Consider the following 25,366-nt stretch of genomic DNA (forward strand, 5'->3'; position numbering starts at 1 on the left):
ATATGGATAGAACAGAAATTAAGCAGAAGGGAAAGGAAGAAAGGCAGGGAGGAGGAGAGAAGAGAAGGGATATAGAGGTGGAGAGTGAGCACTGCATCAGGAGCGACTAAGCCAGGTGGAGGGTGGAGAGAATCATGGGAAGCATAGAGGCATGGATCCCTCACCACAACCACTAATAAACAATGAGCTGCACATGACCCACATGTGTACTTTGTGATTTTGGCAAATCTCTGTTAGCAAAGGCAACAGTGAACTCGGTTAAAAGGCTTAGGCAATCTGCTTTAACATGGGAATTCTACTTTGATGTACAATTTGAAGTCTGAAAATGTGTAGTTCAGTCAGGGGCTGATTCTTCTGAATAAACGGCATGTGCCAGAACGGCGTAAAACTCTGGGGATATTTTGGTAGTGGGTCACCTATGAATACTAACAAAGACACTCAACCAAGTGTTTAAGAGTGACTTCAGCTAAGTAACAACAAGTTATTGTTCAAAATTAATAGGATATTTACTAATATAACACAACTTTTGGCATCTTTTAAAAGTAAAAGCCTTTTAAAATTATCACCACAACTTCATGGCAGTAGATTATGGTTAATGAGCATAGTACAGCAAATATAAATTATTGTGAGTCAGAAATAAATCAGGATGTCTGGGATAAAAAAAATAGCAAGTCCTATGCTCAGACTGGTTCTACAGCATGCAGTATATGCTACTGCAATGTATTCTTTACACTGTAATAAATAAGACGGTGTTGAAGAATAATGCTGTGTGAAATACCTCTGTGGCCAGCTGTTTAGTTGGAGAGGCCTGAGAGCCAGGGACAGGAGAGAAGGGGCTGAGAGGACTCGTCAGACTCACTGAACTCAAGGGGCTTGCAGGACTGTTTGTGCTGAAGGAGCCGGATGCTCCACTGGCTACAGAAGACAGATAACAGAGTTAAAGACCAATGTTACAACGTCAAAAGTAACCTAATATTCTTCCCTGTAATATACTCTACTTTGCTGCAGTTGTAATCTAATAACAAATGATCAAATCATAAAACAAATGACACTGCTGTCTGTTTCCTGTTTCACATTGTACACACTGCATGAGCATTGCAGCAGCAGCTTAACTGCAACAGCAGGCACACAATGGTCTCACAACATTCAAGTTATATAAGAAATCTGCAGCTCTATAAAGGAAATACAGAACAGAAATAGCGACAGATCTTTTCAACTCTTTTGTGACGTATACAGCGAATCTGAATGTGAGCTTGCAGTTGACTAAGTAAGGGACAGGGTTTATGTAGACCAAATGAATTAAAAAGTAAGTTAACAGAAGCATAAGTCATGATGAATGATGAAAGAAGTATGCAGTTTCAGCAGGCAAACCAGTTATGACATTACAAACCAATTTTACTAATTAAACATATGCATGGATGAACCATTCACAATGAGATCAATAATAAGGTGAATTTTCATTTTATTCTGACTATAATTAACAGCCAGAAATTGGTCAGAAATAAGCTCTGCAGATTATGTGTGATGCCGTGCAGTATGGAGATCATCTGACCTCTGTGCTTGGCCGTATCCGTGCCGCGAGAGTGATTCTTGTGCATCCCCTCCAAAACATCCTGAACCCTCCAGAACTCCTTCTGAATGTGCCTGTGTACCAGCTCACTCTGGGAGGAAAGAGAATCTGTTAGACAACTCATTCATTTAAAACAGATAGACACGTGCATTATTAAAGCACTGTCAGGATCATTAAAATAATGCATATTCCTTCTTATTAATAATTCACGAGAGAATCACGTGCCATTCAATTACTGATTGCATTTTTCATTTCCATTCAAAGGACTTTGAGCAGTTCTTGTTGCATTAAACAGATCTTAATTTAATATTCAAATGAATTATGTACCATCAAGGTCACCTATTTTGCTACAATAATGCCCCATTACACCACCTACAGTGGATAACGGTATATCAATCATGTAAAAATGACCATTCAGTGGAGGCCATTCGCATGATAATTGCATGTGCTCATGATTTGCCTAAATAGAAAGATGACAAATGTCATTAAGGGCTTGAAGTGTAACAGTTCAATGTTTCCTGGTAACTAATCAAGATGATGATAAATTTGGAGCCAGTATCCAACATACCTGCCCTCCAGCATTCAGGTGCTCCCATAAGTCCCCGTGGATGCTGTATACTTCATCCTCTAGTGCCTCAAACTCCATACGGGTGCTGGTCAGGGCCTGGGAAGTACAAGTAACGAAAGAAACAGCAACATTTATTTAATCAAAAACATGAGCTTCTGTTATGTGCTAATGTGTTTTCATAAAAGTGTCAAATTGTCTGGTTTCCTACACTGGAGGCCTGAGACAGCTCTCCTCTGATGTTAATCAGCTTGTTTTGTAGACTCTCCTTCTTCAGCTGAAGTTTCTCCATAACCAGCGGCTGGTTCCTGTACAGCTCCATCTCCTGATGCGTGGCCACCAGCACCCCCTCTAGGCTGTCCTGGAAATTGCAGAAAGCAGTCAAAGTATGTAAGGACACAGTAGTTTTAGGCATAATAAGGTGGTTTATATTGAGAATTTAATATTAAATTAATGCTATAATATTTGTTTAAATATTATATTAAAATATATTATAATAGTTTTTTAGAGAACTCCTAAAAGCTACAAATGTACCTTTTCCATTCGCAAACGATGCACTACAGCCTCCTGCTCTTTCACAAGTCGATTCTGCTCACACAAGCTGTCCAGAAGTTTCTGTACAGAGACAAAATGAATGAGTTCATGGGTCTATTATTTGAATGACAATGATTTGCAAAGTTGTACATCTATGCACGTCTTTGATCAGACAAAGTGACTTACACTGGTCTCAATCTCATTGCGCTTCAGTGCGGGATGAAGGTCACTGTACACATCATGGAATGGAGGCACCTATAACAAGAGAGAGTAAGTAAAATGGAAATCTTAGTGAAAAATTGTCTTCTAATTTGAAAAGAACAGCAGTTTTTGAATAAATAAGGAGTAAATAAGATTTAAAATACTAATATAACAAACAATAAATAAAACAACACTAAAAAAAAAAACGAATAAAATTGTTATTAATTTATTAATTAAAAATTAAAGACCAAAACCTTTCAAAATAAATAAATTGCAAAACTTATAAAATAAATAGCCACTGCAATGTCCTGTTTGCATCCCAAATGCTGTGTCAGTGATTAGCCCCACCGTGTGAAGGCTATCCACTGAAAATGGCTTTCTTGCTTGATGGTGTGAGTGGATAAGACAAATACTGTACACAAAGGACAATAGCAAGGCGACACAATACACAATGACCACACAATGGAGGATGTGATTTTGGGCAAACAAGCACTGGAAATGGCGGGATTCAGATATTATAAATTAAAGCAAAAAAAACTTGTGGCTCTCATAGCTGAACTTAAAAGCTAAGGCTCTAAAACCAAATATCTGTTCACTTAAACCTAAAGCACTATTAAAACAGCCAACATGCCACATCGACCGGGATGCACAGAGAGAGGCAGGCTCTGTCACAGCCTCAGAACAGCCTCGTTTGAGCCTAACTTTGCCAGAAAGAGGCTGAACTGAGCTTCAGTAGTGCAGGAATAGCAGATAGAACAGCAGCCTGCCTCTCTGGACGAGTCTCGACTCTCTTACTTGTGAAAATAGTTTTGCTCGAGGAGAGGAACGCTCAACCATTCTGGTTACCATGCCGATTAGATGATCACCATCTGTCATCTAGGGCAGAACACATTATCATTCACCTGGCTATACGCCTGACTCTAAATATGGCCGACTTTGATGGAACCCAGCTTATACTTACAATGTCCACAGCAGATAGAGAACATACTGTAGGAGAGACCGGGGCAAGTTGTCACACTATTTTTAACTCTAGTGAATATTTCTTATGGTAGGTTTATTTTTGAATGTCATTACACTACACTACTATTAAAGTGTGGTGCAGTCATGTTTCTAAAAGAAGTATCTTATACTCACCAAGGTTGCAATCATTTGATGAAAAATTATACAGTAAATATACAGTAAAAATAATACTATTGTGAAATATTATTAAAATGTAAAATCATTTTTTCAGCATTTTCAGAATTTTCAGCAGCCATTACTCCAGTCTTCAGGCATATGATCCATCAGAAATTATTTGAATAATGAAGCATTTCTAACAATCATTGTTTTAAACAATTGTTGTTTTATATTTTTGTTAAGCTGTGATTCACTTTTCTCAGGTTCTTTGATGCAAAGGAAGTTCATATAAACATGACTTATTTCAAAAATACAAATTATAATAGGCATATCAACAAAATATAATCAGTAAAATAAATTAAACAATAAACAATTCACAAAACAGCAAAAGAAACTGTAATTAAAGGAATTATTGTAAATGTATATTTTACAAAATGTAAAACATGACAATTTGCCCCAATAAAAAATGTTGGGTAAAAATTCCTCAATCTGATATTTAAAAAAATCATGTCCAGAACTGACTAGGGCTGGGATAAAAGATTATTTTTTAAACGATTAATCTAGCGATTATTTTTTCGATGCATCGATTAATCTAACGATTAATTTTTCAGACCGATTTGATTTCGATTATCTCCCCATTAATTGACTACTAACAATTTATACAGGTTGATTTACATATCTGAATGAAAAAAACATCAATTCCTTAACATTGCAATATGTTTATTGCTCTTAAAATTACAAAATAAAAGACTGACTAAGAATGCATTACTTTGCACTTGTATAGAGATAGCATTCAATAAAACCTTGAAACCTTGAAAACACATAGCTTACTGAAACAAGCTTACTGAACACATAGGGCCTAGCTTACTGAAAAAAGAAGTTCTTTCAGGTGAAAATAACAACAACTTGATGTCTAGTATTCAATAAAAAAGGTCACCCAAAATACTTGTTTAGAGCAATTGAAAGAATACAGTATGTAAATGTAAACTTGAGGGCTTTAAGCTAATACAGAGAGTGCTTTTACAAAAAAAAAAAAAAAAATTAACAGTGGGAGCCAGCAGCCTGTCATGGAGAAAAAAAATCTCCGAATGCTCCACGTGAAACTTTGGCGTTCCGCCCTTTTTCTATCATGTTTAATGATTTTGATTAATATGCACAAGGGAGGGAGAGAGCAAGAAGCGCTCGTGTTGTTTGAAGACTGTGAGTGCGCGCGCAGCCGGGGCTCTCTCTCGTACACGCCCTGTCACTGTCACTCACCGATCAAATAAGGCTTTGACAGCCGCCAAAAAAAAAGATCAATGCAGAAAAACCCCTGGATTGGTTATATAACGTTGGACAGAATGTTGATCCGGCCATCGCGTATATTCAGCGCACATAAGGTAAACGTTTTGCAAACGTTTTTTAGAGAAATAAAAACAGGTCGACGAATCGATGCGCATATTTTGCGTCGACGTCATCGATGACCTCGACGCGTTGTCCCAGCCCTAGAACTGACATCAAAATAACGATTTAAAACAGTGTTTTATCAAGATTTTTCAAAACCAAGATAAAAAAACAACAAATCACATATTTGTGACTCTTGACTCAGAACCTTACAGTTCTTGAGATATAATCCTTGTGACAACTTCCCCATGTGACAATTACAAAGAAGCTTTACGTATATAGAAGCCCCTGCTGTTAACATGCAGCTGTTATAAAATTAGAAAACACTTTCAAATCAGTGTGAGAACTGACACAGAGAGGAGATAGAAGAGAAGTGAGAACAGGAGGTGGTGTTTCAGAAAAATGTTTGAGAGGACTGTGACTACTTTATGACATGGTTGTTAATGTCTTGAAGTGGACCACCAAACAACGGTCAGTTTGTTCTTTATCATCCTTTAATGTGAAGCCAACAACCAAAAGCTCTCTTTGAAAACGTAGAAAGTTGCCTCTGTATGTCTATATGCAGCTGCTTTCTAAAGAAGCATCCTTTTTATTATTAATATAAATATATTAAATTATTTAGCAGACGCTTTTATCCAAAGCGACTTATAGTGCATTCAGGCTAACATTTTTTACCTAACATGTTCCCTGGGAATCAAACCCACAACCTTGCACTGCTAACACAATCCTCTACCACTTGAGCCACAGGAACATATTGTTTTCATGCTTGAAATGCTGCTTAGTTGAGCAGCTCACTAGGTTTCGGAACAGAGCTAACGTGTTGTCAGCATTGAATCTCAGATGTGGATGTTGGATCGAGCCTCCTACCTGCTGATCTAGGTACTCCAGGTTCCTCTGAAGCTGCACATCTAAAATGTCCTCCTGATGTGTGCAGTGAGGCAGCAGCAAAGCCCAGTGTGTCAAACCCAGCAGCAGCATACAGCACGCAAAAGCATTGGACGGAGAAATGGAAATTGAGACACAGGTAAGGACAGACACATGCTAATCACGGCATTGCTGATCACAGCGAAGCGTGGTGCAGCACGCTCATACTCATAAGACCAGACAATTACATGCCCTCATCAATCATTTATTAGCAAAGCTAGTGCACTTGATCTGCTGCACATACCAATGATCAGTCACGTGATCACATGATTTGCTGGTTCTCAATTGACAAGGCTGTAAATGGAGTGTATCATGCTTTACACATTTACAAATGCTTAAAAGTTTTGACTTACCATTTTGCTTTGAACCGAAGGGGAAGCTGGGTAGTTGTAGTGGTACATTCCTTGACTGTAGGAGCGACGATCTCCAGTGAAATCATACTAAAACAAGAATATTAATGATAATTTAAAGTAAGAAACAAAAAAGGCAAGATCTGCTTGAATATATGCTATTATATGCTATTATATAATATAATATAATATAATATAATATAATATAATATAATATAATATAATATAATATAATATAATATAATATAATATAATATAAATCATCACATATTATATTTATTTTAATTATTTAATACAGGAGTGACTATCTTCAGGGAAATAATATTAAAACAAGAATTAATTATGGTAATTTATTGTCAGTATATAATATATTTTGCAGTTCTTAGCCAGAATAAATTGTAATTGTCACAAGATAATTGGTTATGGACACTAAGTTGCTTGACAAGTGCTTTACCTTGGGTGAGCTCAGTGACCTGCGGAGCCCGTACACTGAGGGGTCAGCATATATACTTTCCTCTATGATTCTTCCGGGTCCCCGATCAAACCTGGCGCTGGGCGATCGGGCAGGTGAGGCGAAGCTGTGCGGAGAATAGTGTCCTCCTGATGAAGAGGAGGGTGAACGAGGGACTGACCGTGAGCGTGGCTGTATGGAAAGCCCTCTCATAGAGTTCTGTGCGGAGTCTAACTGAGGGTAATAGGCAGGACCGTGGGGTCCCATCATCCACTGCGGGTCTCGAGGTTGACCATATAAGGGTCCGTCTCGCAATGACCGCCTCCTCTCTTCCATGGTCCAGTGAGGAGGTGGTCGGTTGTAAGCAGCAGACATGGAGCAGATGCTCTCAGGCCGCACACCAGGTGGGTAGAGGGGATAGTCATCCACATTCGGAGGGCCGCTGTACACACCGTAACAGTCTGGTGACATAGCGCGGTTTACTGTGTAGTACCTGGATGGACTAAGAAGAGGTGTAATTATCATTCAAAGAAAACTGAATTAAAATGTAAGTAAAAATACACTACCATTCAAAAGTATGGGGTTTAAGAAGTCTCTTATGCTCACCAAGGCTGCATTTATTTGATGAAAATATAGCAAATACAGTAATATTGTGAAATATTATTACAGTTCAAAATAACAGTTTTTTCTATTTGAATATATTTTAAAACAGAATTTATTTCAGTGACGACAACACTTCATTTTCAGCAGCCATTATTCCAGTCTTCAGTGCCATATGTTGCATCAGAAATCATTCTAATATGCTGATTTGATGTTCAAAAAATATTTCTTCTTCTTATCAATGCTGAAAACAGTTGTGTGGCTGAATATTTTTGTGAAAACCATGATACATTTTTAATTTAATATTCTTTGACACAGCAATAAAACTAGACCGCAGAGAAATGAAATGATCGAATCAGTTTACTAATTGTACCTGTTTTATTTAGTTTAGTTTAACACATAAAAATTAGTTTAACAAATATTAAAACTTGATAAGGTTTCGAAGGCACTCTGGACCTCACCTGCGGCCGTCGTCCTGAGCCACTGTGGTCCGCCGCTGGTTGACCCACTGCTGCAGCTGTGTCATGGAGCTCTTCCTCTGGGCGAGTCTCTCCGGTGCTGTCCTAGGCACAAAGCCCCTCCGCATCACAATATTCTCCTCATGCGGCTCCCGCATGTCCCTCACTTTGTCTTGGGACTGGTATCTTGAACCGTTGGGAGGACCATAGGTACCCCAGCCGTTGGGGTGATGGGGTGCCAGGCCTCCTTTCTCCCCTATCTTGCCCTCTATATAAGAGGTAGCTGGGGTCACTGGGGTGCTGGGCATGGTGTCTCTGGTTTCTACGCCGTTAAGCTCGTGTTTGATAGGCTCGTAGACATCTGTCCTCTGGCCGTTATCTGCATGAGAGTTTGGCTCGAGACATTTGGCTACCATGTCGTTTTGTTCTGCTTCATGGACATGCTCAGATTTATTTCTGCAGAACAGCAGGAAAGAGAAAGACAAAACATCTGTTTTAAAAAACACTTTCATAAACAGAGTGATACCTTTGATCTGCGCAGTGAAATGCTGTTTTATAAGGAGTGCACATGACTGGATGTTCCAGAGTACCAGGCTAGCAGCATTAACGACATGCTCTAATGCTCCATCTGTGCTATTTATGTTGACACAGATCTGTGTCTTTTAAGACATTAAGACATCCAAAACCATATAACATTCAACTATGAAAAAAGGGGAAACCTTGAAGAACTACTATTTGAACTCTATATAAAAAAAATATTATTTGTACTGAATAAAGGCTCTTGTCATTGGACAATACGTTTTATTGTTTGGCCGACAAGTGTTGCAAACAGCACTTTTATTTTGACAGTGCTGAAAACATGGTGCCTGAGTGCAGACGCATAGAAAACACACATGGATGCACTTGAGCAGGCAACTATGTGGCCACTATGTGGTTATATTATTTATGCCATATTCACTTTGTAGTACATTTAAAATTAGCACTGCCGGTTTTTTTTTATAAGTAAGAGAATCATGTGGTTTGGAACAACAGGAGGGTGAGTAAATGAGTAAATTTTAGTGAATTAAAATTTAAATACTATAGATGCGCATAGGCAGACAGTAGTGAAGTATTTTTACTCTGCTTTAAAAGTACTTTTCAAGTGTCTATACTTTATCAGAGTGTTTTTCTATCTAAAACTTTACTTCACAACATTCAAAAGCATAATATTGTACTTTTTACTGTACAACATTTCATATTAAATATCACTGAATTCTTAATTTAATTAACAAATCTATTACTTTCTTACTTTTGCTCAAGTAAAAGTAATTAAGCGATTTGCTTGAGTACAAGAAAGTGCTATTTTTTATTGTTTTTAAGTATTAAATATAATATACAATATTTAATGCACTTGAGTAAAGTAAAAATACTTCACTACTTTCCGCCTCTGTAAGTGTGTGTGTGTACCTGGATGTGGCCGAGATGTGGACCCTGGCAGCCTCAGTCATGGCTTGGATCCAGTCCTCTTGCTCCTTCTGAGTGTCTGCACTGAAGAAGTATGTACGAATTCCTGTGTGCTCAACCTGCAAACAGAATGCAATACTAGCCTTTAAATCCTCACTTTCTTCTTCCTCCTTCTCCTCCTCTTCGCTGGTTTCACACCACACCTGCAAAAGAAAAAGAGAGAATAAGAGAATATTACTGTACTGTCATATAGCCACTCCCATTGTGCAAGAAAACAACTGCAAACCCGATGCCACAGGGACAACAGAGCATGCAAAACAGATCCAACAGAACTCATGCAAAATGCAGTGCATGCAAACAAAAAATCGGTCATGCATTGACCAAATTTCTCATGTAAATTCATGACTCTAAATGTGGCCAAGTTTGTTGATATTTAATATGCAGCACAACACTGGAGAAAAGTGTGGTTTGTACATGCAGATCAAACAATTATAGTGATTAAAAGTTGAGCATTAGCTGACATGCGACTGAAGACTTTCAAAAAGTAATTTATTCCAGTTTAATTATTTTATATAAACAACCGACATTCATTTTAGACTTTCCAGTTCAATTATTTTATATAAACAACTGACATTCATTTTAGACTATGACATGTAGAGGGTTGAATATACTTATTTACTTTTGTCAACATAATTATTACTGTCAGCTCATGTTAGGAATGTAAGCAGGTGAGTCTTGATACTTGCCATGCAGTTACTGGAGCAAAAAGAGGTGCTCTGAAATACCTACTAAATGTGGCTCATCCAAATATTGGAGGAAACTCTCTCAGGGGTCCGCAAAGATGGGGGGATTGGGAACAGAGGAGAAAAAACTACATAAGGATGACTAGATCAAATATAAAGGTTAACTTTAAGAGCAGGTTAAATGTGGGCTAAATGTGGTCAGGTTTATCATAATGGAGCGATCATAATGTGTATTAATATCCTGAAAGAAATGGCAGTTAGTAAAAAATGTGGCTTTGTTGTGTTGTTACAGATACAAAACATTAGCTTTATGAAGCACACACACACACACCTGACAATGTAAAACCTTTGTGTTAATGTGTTACATTTAAATAAGTAACACAATAGATTACACACACCATGCTTATCCAAAACACTGCAGTTCAGAACTTTACCACATGGGGGCAATACAGAACGATTTAGAGTTGATTGTGGACAATTCATTCAGTAGCAAACAGAAGAAAAGTGTTCAACAAATGCACAGCTAAAAGTATCTCAAATTGAAATCAACAAACCTCAGAATCTACAAGCATAATTTATGGCTAATGTCTAAAATTAACCTTTGGTATTTAGGGACAATAAATATAGTGAAGTATAATATAAAATTCCTGCTTTTACCTGAGTGACCTGTTTTCTCCAAACCATTAAAATAAATGTTTAAATAACTGGGGCCTTTTTGTTACTTTCAGGTGGCATCTTAGGTCATTTTATGATGCAGAAAGCCCATTACATAACCTCAGATTTCTATAAAAGAAATGACAGTTTAACACACAGCAGGTTCTGAATGAGAAGCGTGTGTCACCACTGAGAAACCAGACAATCACTGGAAGCTACAATAATCTGACCATAAATTTAAGCATCTCTACTAATGCCAACCATTCTCAATTAGTGTTGCATAAAACAACAATGTGCACTTAGTCATCTTAAGGTGTGCCAAAATCTTTTTTATAAAATCTAATAGTTAACTGCTCCACAGGACAGTTAGCTAACTGACACTACAAACCATTAAGGAACAAACTGTATTTCTGAATAGACAAAACCTGATGAACAGGGTTTGTTTTACAAACACACAAAGTTATAGTACAGAATAGATAAAAATGCTCATATGTGAAATGTCTAGTAAGGAGAAAATCCCTTAGCGTTTCATTATACCATCCATTCATCCATCAAAAAAACTTCTATTAACAAGAATAACAAACTAATCAAACCATTTATTTCCTATTTGTTTACATGCTTACATTTCTCTTTCTCAATGGAAGTAGACTGTCAAAACAAAAGTTTGCATTGCAGTGGTGGATCAACAAACTTACAGAAATCTGATACAAAAATCTAGCCATGCTTTTGCAAGTCTTTGTATCCCCTTTTTACCTGCCAAAAGAATGCCTTGTTTCCTTTGAATGAACCTCTCCCAGAGGAAACCGTCAAACACTCCTGCACAATTGATTCATTGCAGGGCTTGGCAAATTCTGTGCTTACTGTTTGCATTTGATTTTACAGAGAAGCCGTTGTTCTTGTGAAAGATTATTACTATGCGACTCAAGAGCTGGCACTTGCTTGGCAATGTTTGCTTAACTTTAATATAGCTGGTCTTCATTAAAACCTTCTTTAAAGTGTTTCCAACCTTACAGCACAACTTTATTCAAGGAAATAAAGTGTAGGAGGAGGTAAGTGTGCAAAAGGTATCTTACACTGCTTTGTGAAGACGCATGACAAATGAACCATGTTCAACAGGTTTTTAGTGATGCTTCAATGCTTGTAAATCACTTCCTCAAAGGTGGCTTGTAATAATCACCTGAGTTGAGTCCAAGTGTATCCTAGAGAAATATTTGTGGTCTATAGAAGACGTGGCGTCACATGTCAGCCTGATCTATCTTTACAGAATTCCTCTTAACTACCAGGTACCCTTCTATCTAAACAAGCACAGGTGCCTTCTTTCCTTCTTTACAAATCAGAAAGAGCTGACTTCCTGTCACATAGTATGTCAGTGCAGGACTATATTTAGTTAAACCTTAATTATGACCTAATAGAAAATGTCTGTCATCATTGGTGTGTGAAGAGAAATAACATGCATAGTTCTCTCGGGAACGTGAGAGCTCAATATCGTCCTCAGTAAAACCACATGCTTGGTAAGATCATAGACAGAAACCACTCAACATCACTTTTATTGTAACTAGCCTGGGGATATAAGCCTATGCTTGTGAAAATCGGAGAAGCATGTACTAGAATCTTGTTCTGTGTAGGATCTCATATTATAATGACGCCCTCTTTTTGTGCGTTTGGTGATGCAAGTGATGGTAACACACCAGACTAGCAGATGACCTGATAAGACTGACAATCATTTCACCTTTTTAATGCACATAAAGGAAGGTCAAGCTACATAGTCTCATTGTGTTTTGTTGTCTCTCTCTGTGCCGAGAGCTCTCCGTCTCCTCTGGCACTGGCACAGAGGTGCGGCCCAGGACACATTATCTACACAGATCTATTACATAGTGGTGGAAAAGCACCATGTTTACACTGTTGACTCAATCGAATGTCCAAGAGGGCTAATTTTTTGTTAATGTTTGATCATATATTTCACCAGGTCACAATGAAACTCATTGTAGGCTATTTCCTTTTAGTGTAATATCAACTGACATACTTTCCCATCTTTGCTCTGATCTAAGGCAGAGCCGTTCAACTTGGCTTTTTTACAAAAAAAAATTAAAAAATAAAGTATGTTGCTACAGTTTAGATGGGATTTCTGATGGGATTCCTGATGGGATTTCTTTACCATTTTTTTTTCAGGTGAGTCCCTCAATGGCCTCTGAAATCCAAAACCAAACAAAACAAAACCAGTTTTAGGGAGAATCTTTTTTTTTCTTCTCGAAAGAAACCAATTTTGTTGTGGTCTCTTATAACTGTTAGGCAAGGTTACGCAAGTGGTACTTCATAGCAAAGTATTAGTGAATTATATCTGTATTATTTCCCATACAATCCTCAATTTTAAACAAAACTGTCACATCTTGAGAACCATCTGGGAGGAAAAGCACACCTGTCTACACTCACTGCATCACACTCAATAGTCGATAAGCATGAGACATGGCGGGACATGTTATGTTGGACAGCAGGTACCAATGCCCAGAGCAGCTCAATATTAAAACTGCCTTTGCTTTTTTTGGAGTGCCAGATAGTGGAGGAAGCAGACAGTCAAGCCTCAGCAGATATGGAAATGCCATCTCTTTCTATTTCTGAGCCTCTGACTGGTAGTTGTATACTCTCAGTCATGCAGAGCTTCTAAATGTTTGCTGATCCTGGAGTTCTTGGATTTGAGATGTGCTTGTGTAGATAAAAAAAACTTTCAGAAAAGCATGATACCAAATGGGGCTTTAAAAGTACCAAAAATGTACCAAAAATACCAAAGAACTATATATCTATATAACCATTATATTTAAAAGAATGCAAATTGAATGGAAAGGCTACATGCATGATTTATTCGGTTTTTTATAAGTTTAATACATATAATCTTTATTATTATCGTGGTCTTGTAGCTAGCTCAATTGGTAGAGCTTTGCGGTTTGGGGTTCGATTCCCCAGGAACACATGATAGGTAAAAATTGATAGCCTGAATGCACTGTAAGTCGCTTCGGATAAAAGCGTCTGCTAAATGCATAAATTTAAATTTAATTTAAATTTAATTATTATTACTATACATTTATTTAGAAGTACTTAAAAAGCAACGCACATTATTTAAAATAATTTTTAATATAAATATTTTATACACATCCCTTTGACTGACTTTCTTTCTTATATTAACTTGACAAGTACTTGAAAGTCTACACATATAATAAAAAAGTCTATATATAATAATATAAAGATTGTTTTTGAGTATTATTATTATATAAAACAAAAATCTCCTATCCCAGCTGTCCAACCTGCAACACAGCTGGGCGAAGGCAAACAGATGCACAAAAAAAACAAAAAATCACATGCAACATAGCAGGAAGGTTACAGCCACAGCTGTAATCTGATGCTCTCCAACATGTTGACAAAGCAGTTAACAGCACGAGCTCAAACAACAGCAAAAATATGGGGGAGAGATGCAAAATGAATGATTGCAGCAACCTTTAATGAATAGGAGTCATACAGGGATGGACGGCTCCTTGTGTGTGTATGTGTGTATGTGTGTGTGTGTGTGTTCTGTCTACCACTGTAATTCACAAACACACACGCACACACTCTCTGGATAATGTCTGTTGGTTCTGAACACTCTGATGTGTACTTCAAACACAGCAAACAGACATGTCTGATAAGAAAGACACCTCAGACCCACACAGTAGGACAAGGTAGCCAGCCCAAGGCTGCCGGGAAGAACAAAGTGAACTTGGGACAGACAACAGCAACAGCAGAGAAAGGTGAGAACGGGAGGTTTGATCCAAATCCACATCAACAGCTCCTTCAGATTGGCTGCGAAAACTTGTTTTCATGGTCCACTCTACCACAGACAAATATGCCTATCACGAATCAATTACAAACTATATGGAAGCTGTCTGGTCATATCTTTGCATCCCACATGCAGGTTCAGCTCCTGAAGACTTTTCCCTCAGGAAAGGCTTTCTCAGCTGTAAGTCTGATGGCCTGACTCACTTCCTGATCTTTAATGTTCCTGCCGACCATCCCTTGAAGAAAAAACTAATCTTAGTCTAAAAGAGTTACAACCGAACAGCAGTTACACAACCAGCACTCATTAATATTGCAGCAGCTCTATACTGGGACATGGGAACAAAAGAGGAGTAAAAGAAAAATAACCAAAGAGAACACATAAACACACATATAAATGTTTACTCCTATCTAAAATGAGTTGGTCTGTCAACAGTTAAAAAATGTAACTAATTCCAGTTCGCAACAAGGACGCAAAATAAATCTAGCTGACGATTATTAATTTAAAAAAAAAATGGTTCTAATTCTATGACAACAGCAAAGTCCACAGAGGCACAACATTGATGAGGTGAGGTGATGAATGATAAAGCACTAACAGAATGTCCAACTTCAGAATCCACCCAAATTTTAAAGAGCATTTTAGTCCAATGGTATGGAAACTAATATATTTATAGTTATAGTTCTTGGCGTGAACTGGATTAATTCCAATTTTACATTTAAAAGAGAGGAAGGAAAGAAGGAAATTTAGTCAGATTCACTTATGACTTCTGTGTAGTTCCCAAAGTGTATCTAAATATCCACACACACACAGACAGGTATAAGGCCTAAAGCAATGCAGAGCCAGAAAGTATTAGACTCCAGAAAATCCTGCGCCCAGATGACAAACGGCACTTTTGATCCTTGCACACCGGAGAAGGAATTCGTAAAAGATTTGGCAACACTTCCAGGAGACGAGACTGAATAAAAAGACCCAGGGCAAGATGCACTGCATCAGTGTTTCAGGGTCTTTTGTGAAGGCAACATGAGACATGTAACCGTTCTCTGTCACAGAGCTCAATGAATAATGGCTGACTAAACACACCTTCCTTTCTCCCTCACACATATGTGTCTCATAATTTCCTGGTTAATTATTAACACCAAGGTAGGTTATAAGTTCAAAACATGCACACAGGCATTTTTAGAAATACAGTGTGACATATATGATGGAGGCATGATTTTTATTATGAATGCCAAGAAAAGAACACTGAAATGCGCTGACATGGCTTCATACTGAAACCGCAGCACAAGGGTCTGTGATATGGAAAAGACACACTGCACAGCTTTTGCCTCAGGGTGCAGATGCAAGAAGCTACTGGATACTTGTGACTGATAGTTTGCTTTGTTCTGCAAATATATCTCTAGAGTATAAAATAGTCTCTCTTTTGTAGGAGACTGAATAGCTTTGGATATGTTTTCAAAAACACGTGGACAGGCAGACATGGGTTTTAGTGAAGCTGTGTCTCCAAACCCGCCATTTCCACAGGGGACGAACATTAGAAGTAAATGTGCGATGTAAAACCATAGTAAAAATACAAAAAGAGAACTTTGAGAACTATATATATGCTTTAAAGTAAATATGATCTTAAAGTCAAATAACTGATCTCTTTCTTGAAAAATCAATATTAGTTAATGGACTACAACAATATTGTGCAAAGGACAAGCCACATGCTACACAATATTAGACAGGAGTTGTCTATGTTAATCCAATTTAATTCAAATAGAAGCAAAAGTTTATGACATCTAAATAAAAAATATTTAGAATTTAGAATTATATTTAATAACACTGTACATACATACACAAAATATTCATAAATACAAATAAATAAATACAAATATTATATTATAAATAAACACTATATCATTCAAAAGTTTGGGATTAGTACATTTTTGTAAAATAAATTAATAATTTTAGCAAGGATGCGTTCAATTAATTAAAAGTGATAAATTAATAAAAGCTGTTCTTTTAAACTTTATATTCATCAATGATGAATAAACAAATGTTTCACGAAAAAAGTCTTTTTATGGTTTGCATAAAATATTAAGCAAACTGTTTTCAACATTTATAATAACAAAATGTTTCTTTATTTTAAAATATACTGTAAAAGTTATTTAACTTATTTAATAATATTTCACAATATCACAATTTTTACTGTACTTTTTAATCAAATAAATGCAGCCTTGCTAACTACTTCTCTTCAAAATCATTAAATAAATCATATCAACCCTAAACTTTTGAACTGTAGTGTATATGAGTAATATTAATAAAATAAGTCAAATAAACAAAATAATTATGTTTAAAATATAAGTATAATTAAAAACCATATCTAAAAATAAAATATTAAACTCAAAAATGTATACGAGTACACCTGAATATTCCAAATATATAACCAAATATTCAAATGAGTAAATTCTGAATAACTACCACCTGATGTTTTTTAAAAGTAGTGTTAAAGGTCACCAACGCCTCATATTATACTTCTTTTCTATTGGTCAGTTTGAAAGCCAGGTGCTATTAAAAAAAAAAAGCAGTTTTACTAGAAACCTAACAAGACCTGCAGAGACACGACCTCAGATTCTTGAGCATCTCCAGCCCAGCCCTTGGGGCCCCCACAGAGTCGGAGGAAAGAGACATAAACACAGTTACCAAACACATAACGGTCTCCACAAGTGGAACGAGCACACCTACAGTCGTATATTATTATTACAAACCCAGTTCAATACATGTCCTCAGATGCTACCCAGCATGCACCCTGTCTAATCTAATAAAGCCTCACAAACAAGCTTAATCTTATTTTCTAAATTATGATAACTCACCACAACAACTTTCTTATAGGCGTATCTCCTCAGAAATCACAGTACAGTACAGTATGCTTGCTCTAAAGGTCTATGTACTCAAACCCAGCTGCCTGGGGTCCTGATGAAAATATAATCTGACATTATTTCCTTTTGGCACATGGTGTGCAAACACACTCGGGAACGCATGCAAAGATGCAAAGTCCACTGCATGTGTGGGTGCTCAATCAGGGTAAATAGGGATTCAGTTGTTTGGACTAAAAACAGATATGCGGTCATTGAATCATGATTAATTCAGACACACTGTTTGCAGTTTCCTATGATCATATGACCTACACTGACACCAAATATCATGTTAACCTGTCACCCCGTCCATCCCTTGTTCCTGACAGGATTCAAAACTGATCAGAACTGAAAGAGATCACCAACCTTAAAGGCAAACTTGCGGTTGATGTTGTCTGATGCCTGGACTGGTCCAATCTCGAAGCTGAGAAGAGGAAGGCTGCCCAAGACTACTTCTTCCTTCTCGTCTGAATGGAATAAACATTGAAAAATGAAAGGAAATAAGCATTAATCCTAAAGTAAAAAGAAAATACAACAATGAAAAATAAAAACAAAACATTTGTATTCCAACCTAGATTTTAAAAAGATGATTCTAAAATTAGGTGATGAATCAGAAAAGTCCAACTTCCTGTTGTGTGCCTCTACACTGGTGGTAAGAGGGAATGGTAATAGAAAACCAGGTAAACTGAAGGTGAATCTCATAATAGATATCCATTTTTTTCTCAGCGTAGCACTAATGGCACTGAAGCGAGAAGCAGCACACAGCCTTGGAGAGAAGAGCTCAGTCTGGTTAAATAATGGAGCACATCGTTAAATTTTCAGCAAGTGCAGAAGCGTGGAGGCCAACAAAGATCCAGCGTTCACATTCTCGTTCTCCTGTACTGAGAGCTGCTATCGGGGAAATGCAGTGAACCCACCCGCGCGTGTCTTCTGACAGCACTGTGTGTGAATCAGAGAAAGGGAGGGACGGAGGGAAACGAGGGGTGGAGCAGGTTGTGTTTGTGCTGTATAGATGTGGGTAGAGCGAGAGAGAAAGAGAAGGCAAAAGATAGCTCTTGTGACTCAGTGCTGCAGGAATTCTGGCTCTCAACCAGCTGTACCTGCACTGAACAACCAATCAGACCCTATTATTCTGTCAACAAAAGCCTAGGCAAAAACAATCCTGTGTAAGAAACATACATTGACATGGAAATCTATTTATTTTATCCCCACAACAAAAAATGCTTGAAAACACAATGAAATGAACACGAACATGAAAAGCACAATCCAAACCTGTCTGTCAAGTTTGTAATCAGTACAGACATTGACAAGGAATGTCACTCCCCATATTTAGATTTGTGGTCAACAAATTATACTTTTTTCAATGGCTGAATTATTATGCTTAGTCTCCCAGTCTTAGAAATGTGGTTTCTGACTAGCTGTCTGCATAAATCTAACCTGACTATGCTTATTCACACCCTACACTGCAAAAAATCCAGCATTTTCATCTTGATTTCCACAAGATAAATCTACCATTCTAAGTACAAATCTAAGTACAATTGCATGAGATGATTAAACTAACTTTATTTATTTATTTTACGTATCCTGTTGGCATAATGTTTTCTTTGGTTAATTTAAAAACTACAAAAAAAAAAAACATAAACGTAAAAAAATTGTTTGTTTAAAACAAGAAAAAAAAGACATATTCAAGTCTTTTGCTCATTTTTAACTATTTGTTAAATATTTTAAGATGTGTTCACTGGATAACAAGGTAAAAATATAAGGTATTTTTAAGGTAAAAGGTTTACATATTTTTTTGATGGATCATTTTACAGTAGAACTATTACACAACATATGGGCTGACATATCAATCACGCACAATCACTCCCTCCATAATAACAGGTGCATGTATATACAAAAGGTGAGGCTATAATGTAATTATTGTCTATTTTATATTTTAGTTATATACAAAATATATAAATAAATATAAATATAAACAAAAAGATGTCACGTTTACCATGGTTCATCAACGTTTTGTATCCAAAATCCAGTCATATTTATATAGGAATCCCCACAATCTCACAGATTTCTCAATGGGTTCAAATTGGCTACACAAATTTGCCACGATGGCCAACAGACCACTACTGACTATGGACATTTATGCTTGAAAAATTTCGGTAAGATTTAATTCATGTGTCTGCACCTTAAAGGTCCCCTGAAGTGCCTTAAAACACTCAACATTATTCTATGTGGTGATGTAATTTAAACTGAAACAGGAAGAGAGGGCGGGACATATCTAGCAGCCCCGCCCCCCTTTTAAAATAGTCAATAGCGTTTTGTTTACATCAGCTCACCATAGCCGTTGAGCTCGGTAAAGCCGCATTTGACAGCCACAGTCTTGCCTCCTAGATTCAATATGAAATTCTTATTAAAACCAAATAGTGGTCATAATCATGCTGAGGCTGTGTAGTTTTTAAGTTTAAATTTAAGTTTGAAGTTTTTAATATATGCAATTTCGTGCATATGATCTGTGTGATCGTTTTTCTGGACTGGAGCCAAAGTCTGGATGTGCGCTGCCACGGTTCTGCCCAGATCTATTTTCACATTTATCAATCATTTCATCTAAGTTTCATTTTTTTCTATTACCCTCTCTTCCTCGTACTTGGCATACAGCTCTGATATCTGCAGCGACGACAACAGCGGGCCATTTTTCATCATCTCTCTGTGTTCAGAATACCAATTGAGGCATTAAATCGCTCTGTCACACATTCTCAAACTCTTTTGCACAGCACAGTTGGGTAGATGAATCTGGGATGAGAAGAGGATGTAGGGTGTTTTTAAGATTTTTCTCATTTCAAAAACAGGAATAATTCTAGAAACCAGCCCATTTTCTCACTCACTGCATGTGTAAGGACGATTTTAATAGTTCGATTTTAGCATGTTCCTAAGCTAACATTACACTCTAATAAGCAATAAAATAAAAAATATTTATTTTTTATTTTTATTAAATTACACTTAACTATTGTTCTTGGTACTTTTCAGTATTAATAATTATTCATTATCAACGCAATTATTCATTTATCTTGGCTCGTCCACCATCTTGGAATATTTTTTCAGGAAACCAAGGGCATTTGGAGTTTGACATTAGCATGCTGTCATGCTAAAAATTATTAATATTCAGAATATCACAAAATGGCAAAACAGACACTAAAACTGGGTTTAATGTTTAATGTCTTTAACAGAAATCTCTTAAGTCCACATTAATTTAATCAAATATAAAGTAAAAACAGAAACATTGTAATATTCTGGGTGCTCAAGAATATATATCAATGTTAAAACAGTCATACTGCTTAATATTTTGGATGAAAATGTGATAAAAACAAAAATTCTGGATTTTATGAAGAATTAAAATTTTAAATTATTATTATTGACATTTTTACTGACCCCTTCCTTTTGTACAGTAGTGTATATATAATACTTTTACAAAATCAATTTTAAAATACACTAAAATACCCTATTTTTATTGACACATTTTTTAAGAAATGAAAGTTTATTTATGATCAATTCTTCTTGCTTTGTCTTCAACCTTGTATTTATTTTTTCATTAAGTTGCCACAATGCATTTGGGACCATTTCCGCAGAAGGCTCATAGGTTTGGGAACGGAGCACGTGTTTTGATGTTGCCTTCAGAATATGAGGGTAAAGAGAGGCAGTGTGAAGTAATTAGCCAGAAAGACGTGGGCAAAGTCAACAGGGTTGAATCATGCAGCTGTAGCCCCACAGGTCTTACTTGCTGCATTCACCAATATAATTAAACCTGCTCTGCTGCACACAGAAAGCTTTAAAAACATCATTGGTAGTGTAAGACGTGTTGGTCTCATGGTGCAGTTTTTGTCTGGCATGGAAATGGTTTAAATTACTCAAATACTCAAGAGTTTTTGAACAGACAGACAAAATGTGTTTGTCATATTCAATGAAAGTTAATGGGGTCCAAAACAACAATGGACCCAAAGGACACATTATTTGGAAAATAATTATGAAAGTATCTTCTTTTGTGTTATATGCAACATAAAAGTCAGTAAATTATGATTTCTTGTTGTTGGGTGAACAATCCTATTTCACTATATGGTAAATTTGCATTCCATTAGAAGACTTTTTTTTTTTTTTTTTTTTTTTTTGCAAAAACAGACATGCAACATATAGTAAGTAAAAAAAATTAACATTTTAAAATTAGTTGCATTTAAAATCCGTTTTGGCTGGTAATCTAAAGGGATACGTGCTTCAACACTTTCAGCTAGCATAATGCTTCTGAGCAAATACATAGTGCTCAAAAACCAAGATAACCGCACTGTTTTTACATGGGTGATTGGCGGTCACAATCTCACAAAACAAGTTTGTTTCTGATATGGAATGCAAGAATGCAGATGCACATGGAAGAAGCCAGTCTCTGAAAACTGAGAACACACTAAGAACAACACCAAGAACAAGCGAAGAGAGAGTTTTACAGGAAGTCTGACATGTTTGGAGATGCTGGGAGACTCTGCGAACACAGTTTCTCATATTTGCATTACCTCAGAGAGTATCACTGTTAACTATTGTCAGGTGCGCACACATAAGTACACAAAAATACAGTCATTGGATTGAAAACCAGAACTACGTGACTGAATAGTATTGCCATCAGTGTTGTTAGCTTTTTAAACAATGCGCAATGAATCACAGACAAGAGTATTGCCGTAAAATTACGTAACAAGATGAAAAAAAAGTACAGTGGAGTACTTGATTTTAAATCACTTAAGGAAATGATGAACAGAGAACAGGATAAAAACATAAAGTACAGTGCTACTTTGAGTAATGAGGGACACAGAGGAATATATGCAGATTAAAAAAAGAAAGAAAGAAAAAAAAAGAAGGAGAGAAAAGCCAACTGAATTGTTTTTTTTTAAGTTATTTTTTTCACATAAAAATATCTAAATATTCTAAAGAAAAAATTAGAAAAATTAATTAAGAACTATAGAATGAGGAATAATTCATAAAAAAAAAAATTCTGTTATTTACTCATCCTCTTTCCTTCCAAAGACTTAATTGTTTCATGGAATATAACAGTATATAATATATATATATATATATATATATATATGGGTGGTGGAAGACAGATATTCATGCTTTACAAATTTAAAAGAAGAAGGGTGGAAAGGAATCCACTGAGAGTGAACTATCGTGTTGCTGTTGATAGATACTGTCTGTGGTTACAGAGAAGGGGGCGGGACATGTGCTGGACATGCTGTCAGCTGACGTGCATCATCCATACCTGCGGGGCAACCTCTCATGTACTGACGTGCAAACCCATTCCTTTCCAAGAGCATGCTATTCTCCATGATGGCTGTGAAGGCCTTTGAGGCTAGTCTAAAGGAGAGGGTCTTGTATTCCCATCACACAGATCACAGTCCACAGCGTGTGATGGATGTTTTTGGATAGTATAGGAAATATTGTCCACTCATTTGTTTCACACTTAAAGGTGAAGTGTGTCACTTCTGCACCAAACTGAATTGAAAAAACAAAACTGTCTTCCACTGGCCAGACAAAGAGTGGAAAATTGCATCCAAATCTCACGACAGGTAGAGCAAATGTTGCTTTGTCAAATCAAGGATACCTAAACAAACTGAATAAAGAAATCTGTTTTGGGGGAATTCAGGGTTCTTGTGTTTTTATTTTATTTATTTATTTTTTCATTTTATTAGGACTTATACCGTATCACACACACATAAAATATTATGTAATCTTTTAAAAATACTTTTAGTCTTAATATAATTTAAACACTCCTGAGGAATCCAGCTACACTTCATTAAATTCTTTCCAACAACAAGTGGATTATATAAGAAAAAAACGAAATGTCATGTAAAAACATGTTATTATTTCAAAGCAAATCAAATTTAATTACTAATGTCTTGTCTATGCCTCGGCTGCAAGGCAACCACAAGTTGGATACTTCAGGTTTATGTAAAACTCAAGAGTGCTGTCATGACAACATCAGCTCGTGTGCGGATGTCATGACAACATCACAGTGTCCAAGAGAGATAACAGACATGACAAAACAAGTCTGAACGTGAAATCCTATTTTTTTCAGCACTTAATGTGATTAAAACTACTGAAGTGCAAGATAACCCTTCGAAAAAATGTCAGTGGCTGTACTGTGGTGCTTTCTAAGTTTTCATATATATACTTACCTTCAAAAGTCTAGGGTTGGTATACCATGCATTTACAGTGCTTCTAATACAAGAGTAATTTTTTCTTTGATACAACATGGATAAAAGTTTCCTAAGGCCTTCATAGAGGATGTGTGCTTGTGCTAGACTGTCATTACAGATCTACTTTTATACTTCTCTCCTTCACTATTGGCAGTACACAGCCTGTGCGCTGAAGTATTGCCATGGGGTAAATTCAAATGTTTTGCAGAACAAACTGGTTTGGAAAAAATACATTAAAATCATACAACTCTGAGCTGTTGGGAACTCACTAAATGTTTAACCTAATTCACGCCTTATGCATAAACCAGCATCTACAGTACATAAACAACTTACCTTTATAGTAGAAGAGACATCGATCTGTCAGCACGAACCAGCGCTTGTTCCACTGTTTCATACCACTGCTTGCCTACATTACAGAAAATGAGAAGAAAAAAATCAAGGCCTTGAAATGACATCTAAGTGCCTAGACGTTTTTGAAAGAGAGCTGCTTAAGTTCGGATTATGGAATGATGGCTTTGGGCTGTGTATGTGTTTTTTGTTTGTGTGGATGATGATGAGGTTTAAGGATGAGCAACAGTACCTGTTTGTGAAGCCAACCCTGCCGGGCCACCTCAGCGTTGGGGTTGCGCCGCATGGAGTTGGAGCGCTTCCCGAACGTGGCGGCTCTCTTGGGTGTGGGTGTGCGTGTGCCCTGGTGGGAGAGTCATGGAGGAGTGTTTACATAATAACACTAACAGTAAACACACACACACACACACACACTCTAATAATAGATGACAGACATCCACCATAGCAAGACCAGTGTTGTTATTGTTAAATTAAAAAAAATTTAATAGTTGTAGTATTTATTAATTAAAATCCAACAAAAAGACGTAAAATAAAACTGGTAATGTTAGATGATATTTCATATTAATTAGAAAAAGCTAACTGAAAAAAATAAGTGAAATTTGACATGCAAATAAATTAAGGCTAAAAAAAAAAATTCAAATTAAAAATACAAAAATTCAAATTAAATTAAATATATAAATATAAAATCATTCAAATACTATAATAGTACAGTATATAAATAATATTAAAGTTGCAATATTAAAGCAAGACAATACTTGGTTGTAAAGTTTAAATTTAACAGTTATAATCTTACAAAATTGTAATATAGTAAAAAATAATAATATTTAATAAAAAAAAATTAGATTTAACATCAACAACAATAATTTCTAAGTATTATTTATCAAAGTATTTATGAGTTATTAAAAATATATTTTATAATAATAAAAACTCTACAGTTACAACAAAATGTATGGGTGTAATTACAGTATTTATTCATCTTTGTTAATATTAGTTCACAAACATAAGTTTGTGTTAGCTGAGGTCCATTAAATAATATTAATGGATACAAGAAGAATACTTTATTTTAAAATTCATTTTAATAATAATACAAATAATTACAAATTATT

At 36.2% G+C, this 25,366-nt stretch overlaps 1 protein-coding gene across 11 annotated transcripts in view; it reads right to left on the reverse strand.

Annotated features, from left to right (window-relative positions):
- LOC132119461 (pleckstrin homology domain-containing family A member 6-like) overlaps positions 1–25,366 on the reverse strand; it is a 108,969-nt gene that overhangs the window by 12,374 nt on the left and 71,229 nt on the right. For 5 of the 11 annotated variants that reach the window (XM_059529458.1, XM_059529452.1, XM_059529449.1 and 2 more), the window contains 15 exons: positions 24,493–24,603; positions 24,246–24,318; positions 18,055–18,155; positions 9,599–9,798; positions 8,156–8,608; positions 7,098–7,596; positions 6,647–6,733; positions 6,237–6,290; positions 3,666–3,746; positions 2,856–2,924; positions 2,670–2,750; positions 2,347–2,496; positions 2,139–2,234; positions 1,553–1,661; positions 779–915 (listed from right to left, as the gene is read on the reverse strand). In XM_059529458.1, the coding sequence (XP_059385441.1) occupies positions 779–915; positions 1,553–1,661; positions 2,139–2,234; positions 2,347–2,496; positions 2,670–2,750; positions 2,856–2,924; positions 3,666–3,746; positions 6,237–6,290; positions 6,647–6,733; positions 7,098–7,596; positions 8,156–8,608; positions 9,599–9,798; positions 18,055–18,155; positions 24,246–24,318; positions 24,493–24,603 (2,301 nt within the window). Of the gene's footprint in view, positions 1–778; positions 916–1,552; positions 1,662–2,138; positions 2,235–2,346; positions 2,497–2,669; positions 2,751–2,855; positions 2,925–3,665; positions 3,747–6,236; positions 6,291–6,646; positions 6,734–7,097; positions 7,597–8,155; positions 8,609–9,598; positions 9,799–10,380; positions 12,569–18,054; positions 18,156–24,245; positions 24,319–24,492; positions 24,604–25,366 lie in introns of those variants that run through there. The other 6 variants (XM_059529451.1, XM_059529456.1, XM_059529455.1 and 3 more) reach the window with 6 other exon arrangements.

This window comes from Carassius carassius, chromosome 38 (genome assembly GCF_963082965.1).
Source record: "Carassius carassius chromosome 38, fCarCar2.1, whole genome shotgun sequence".
NCBI classification, from domain to species: domain Eukaryota; kingdom Metazoa; phylum Chordata; class Actinopteri; order Cypriniformes; family Cyprinidae; genus Carassius; species Carassius carassius.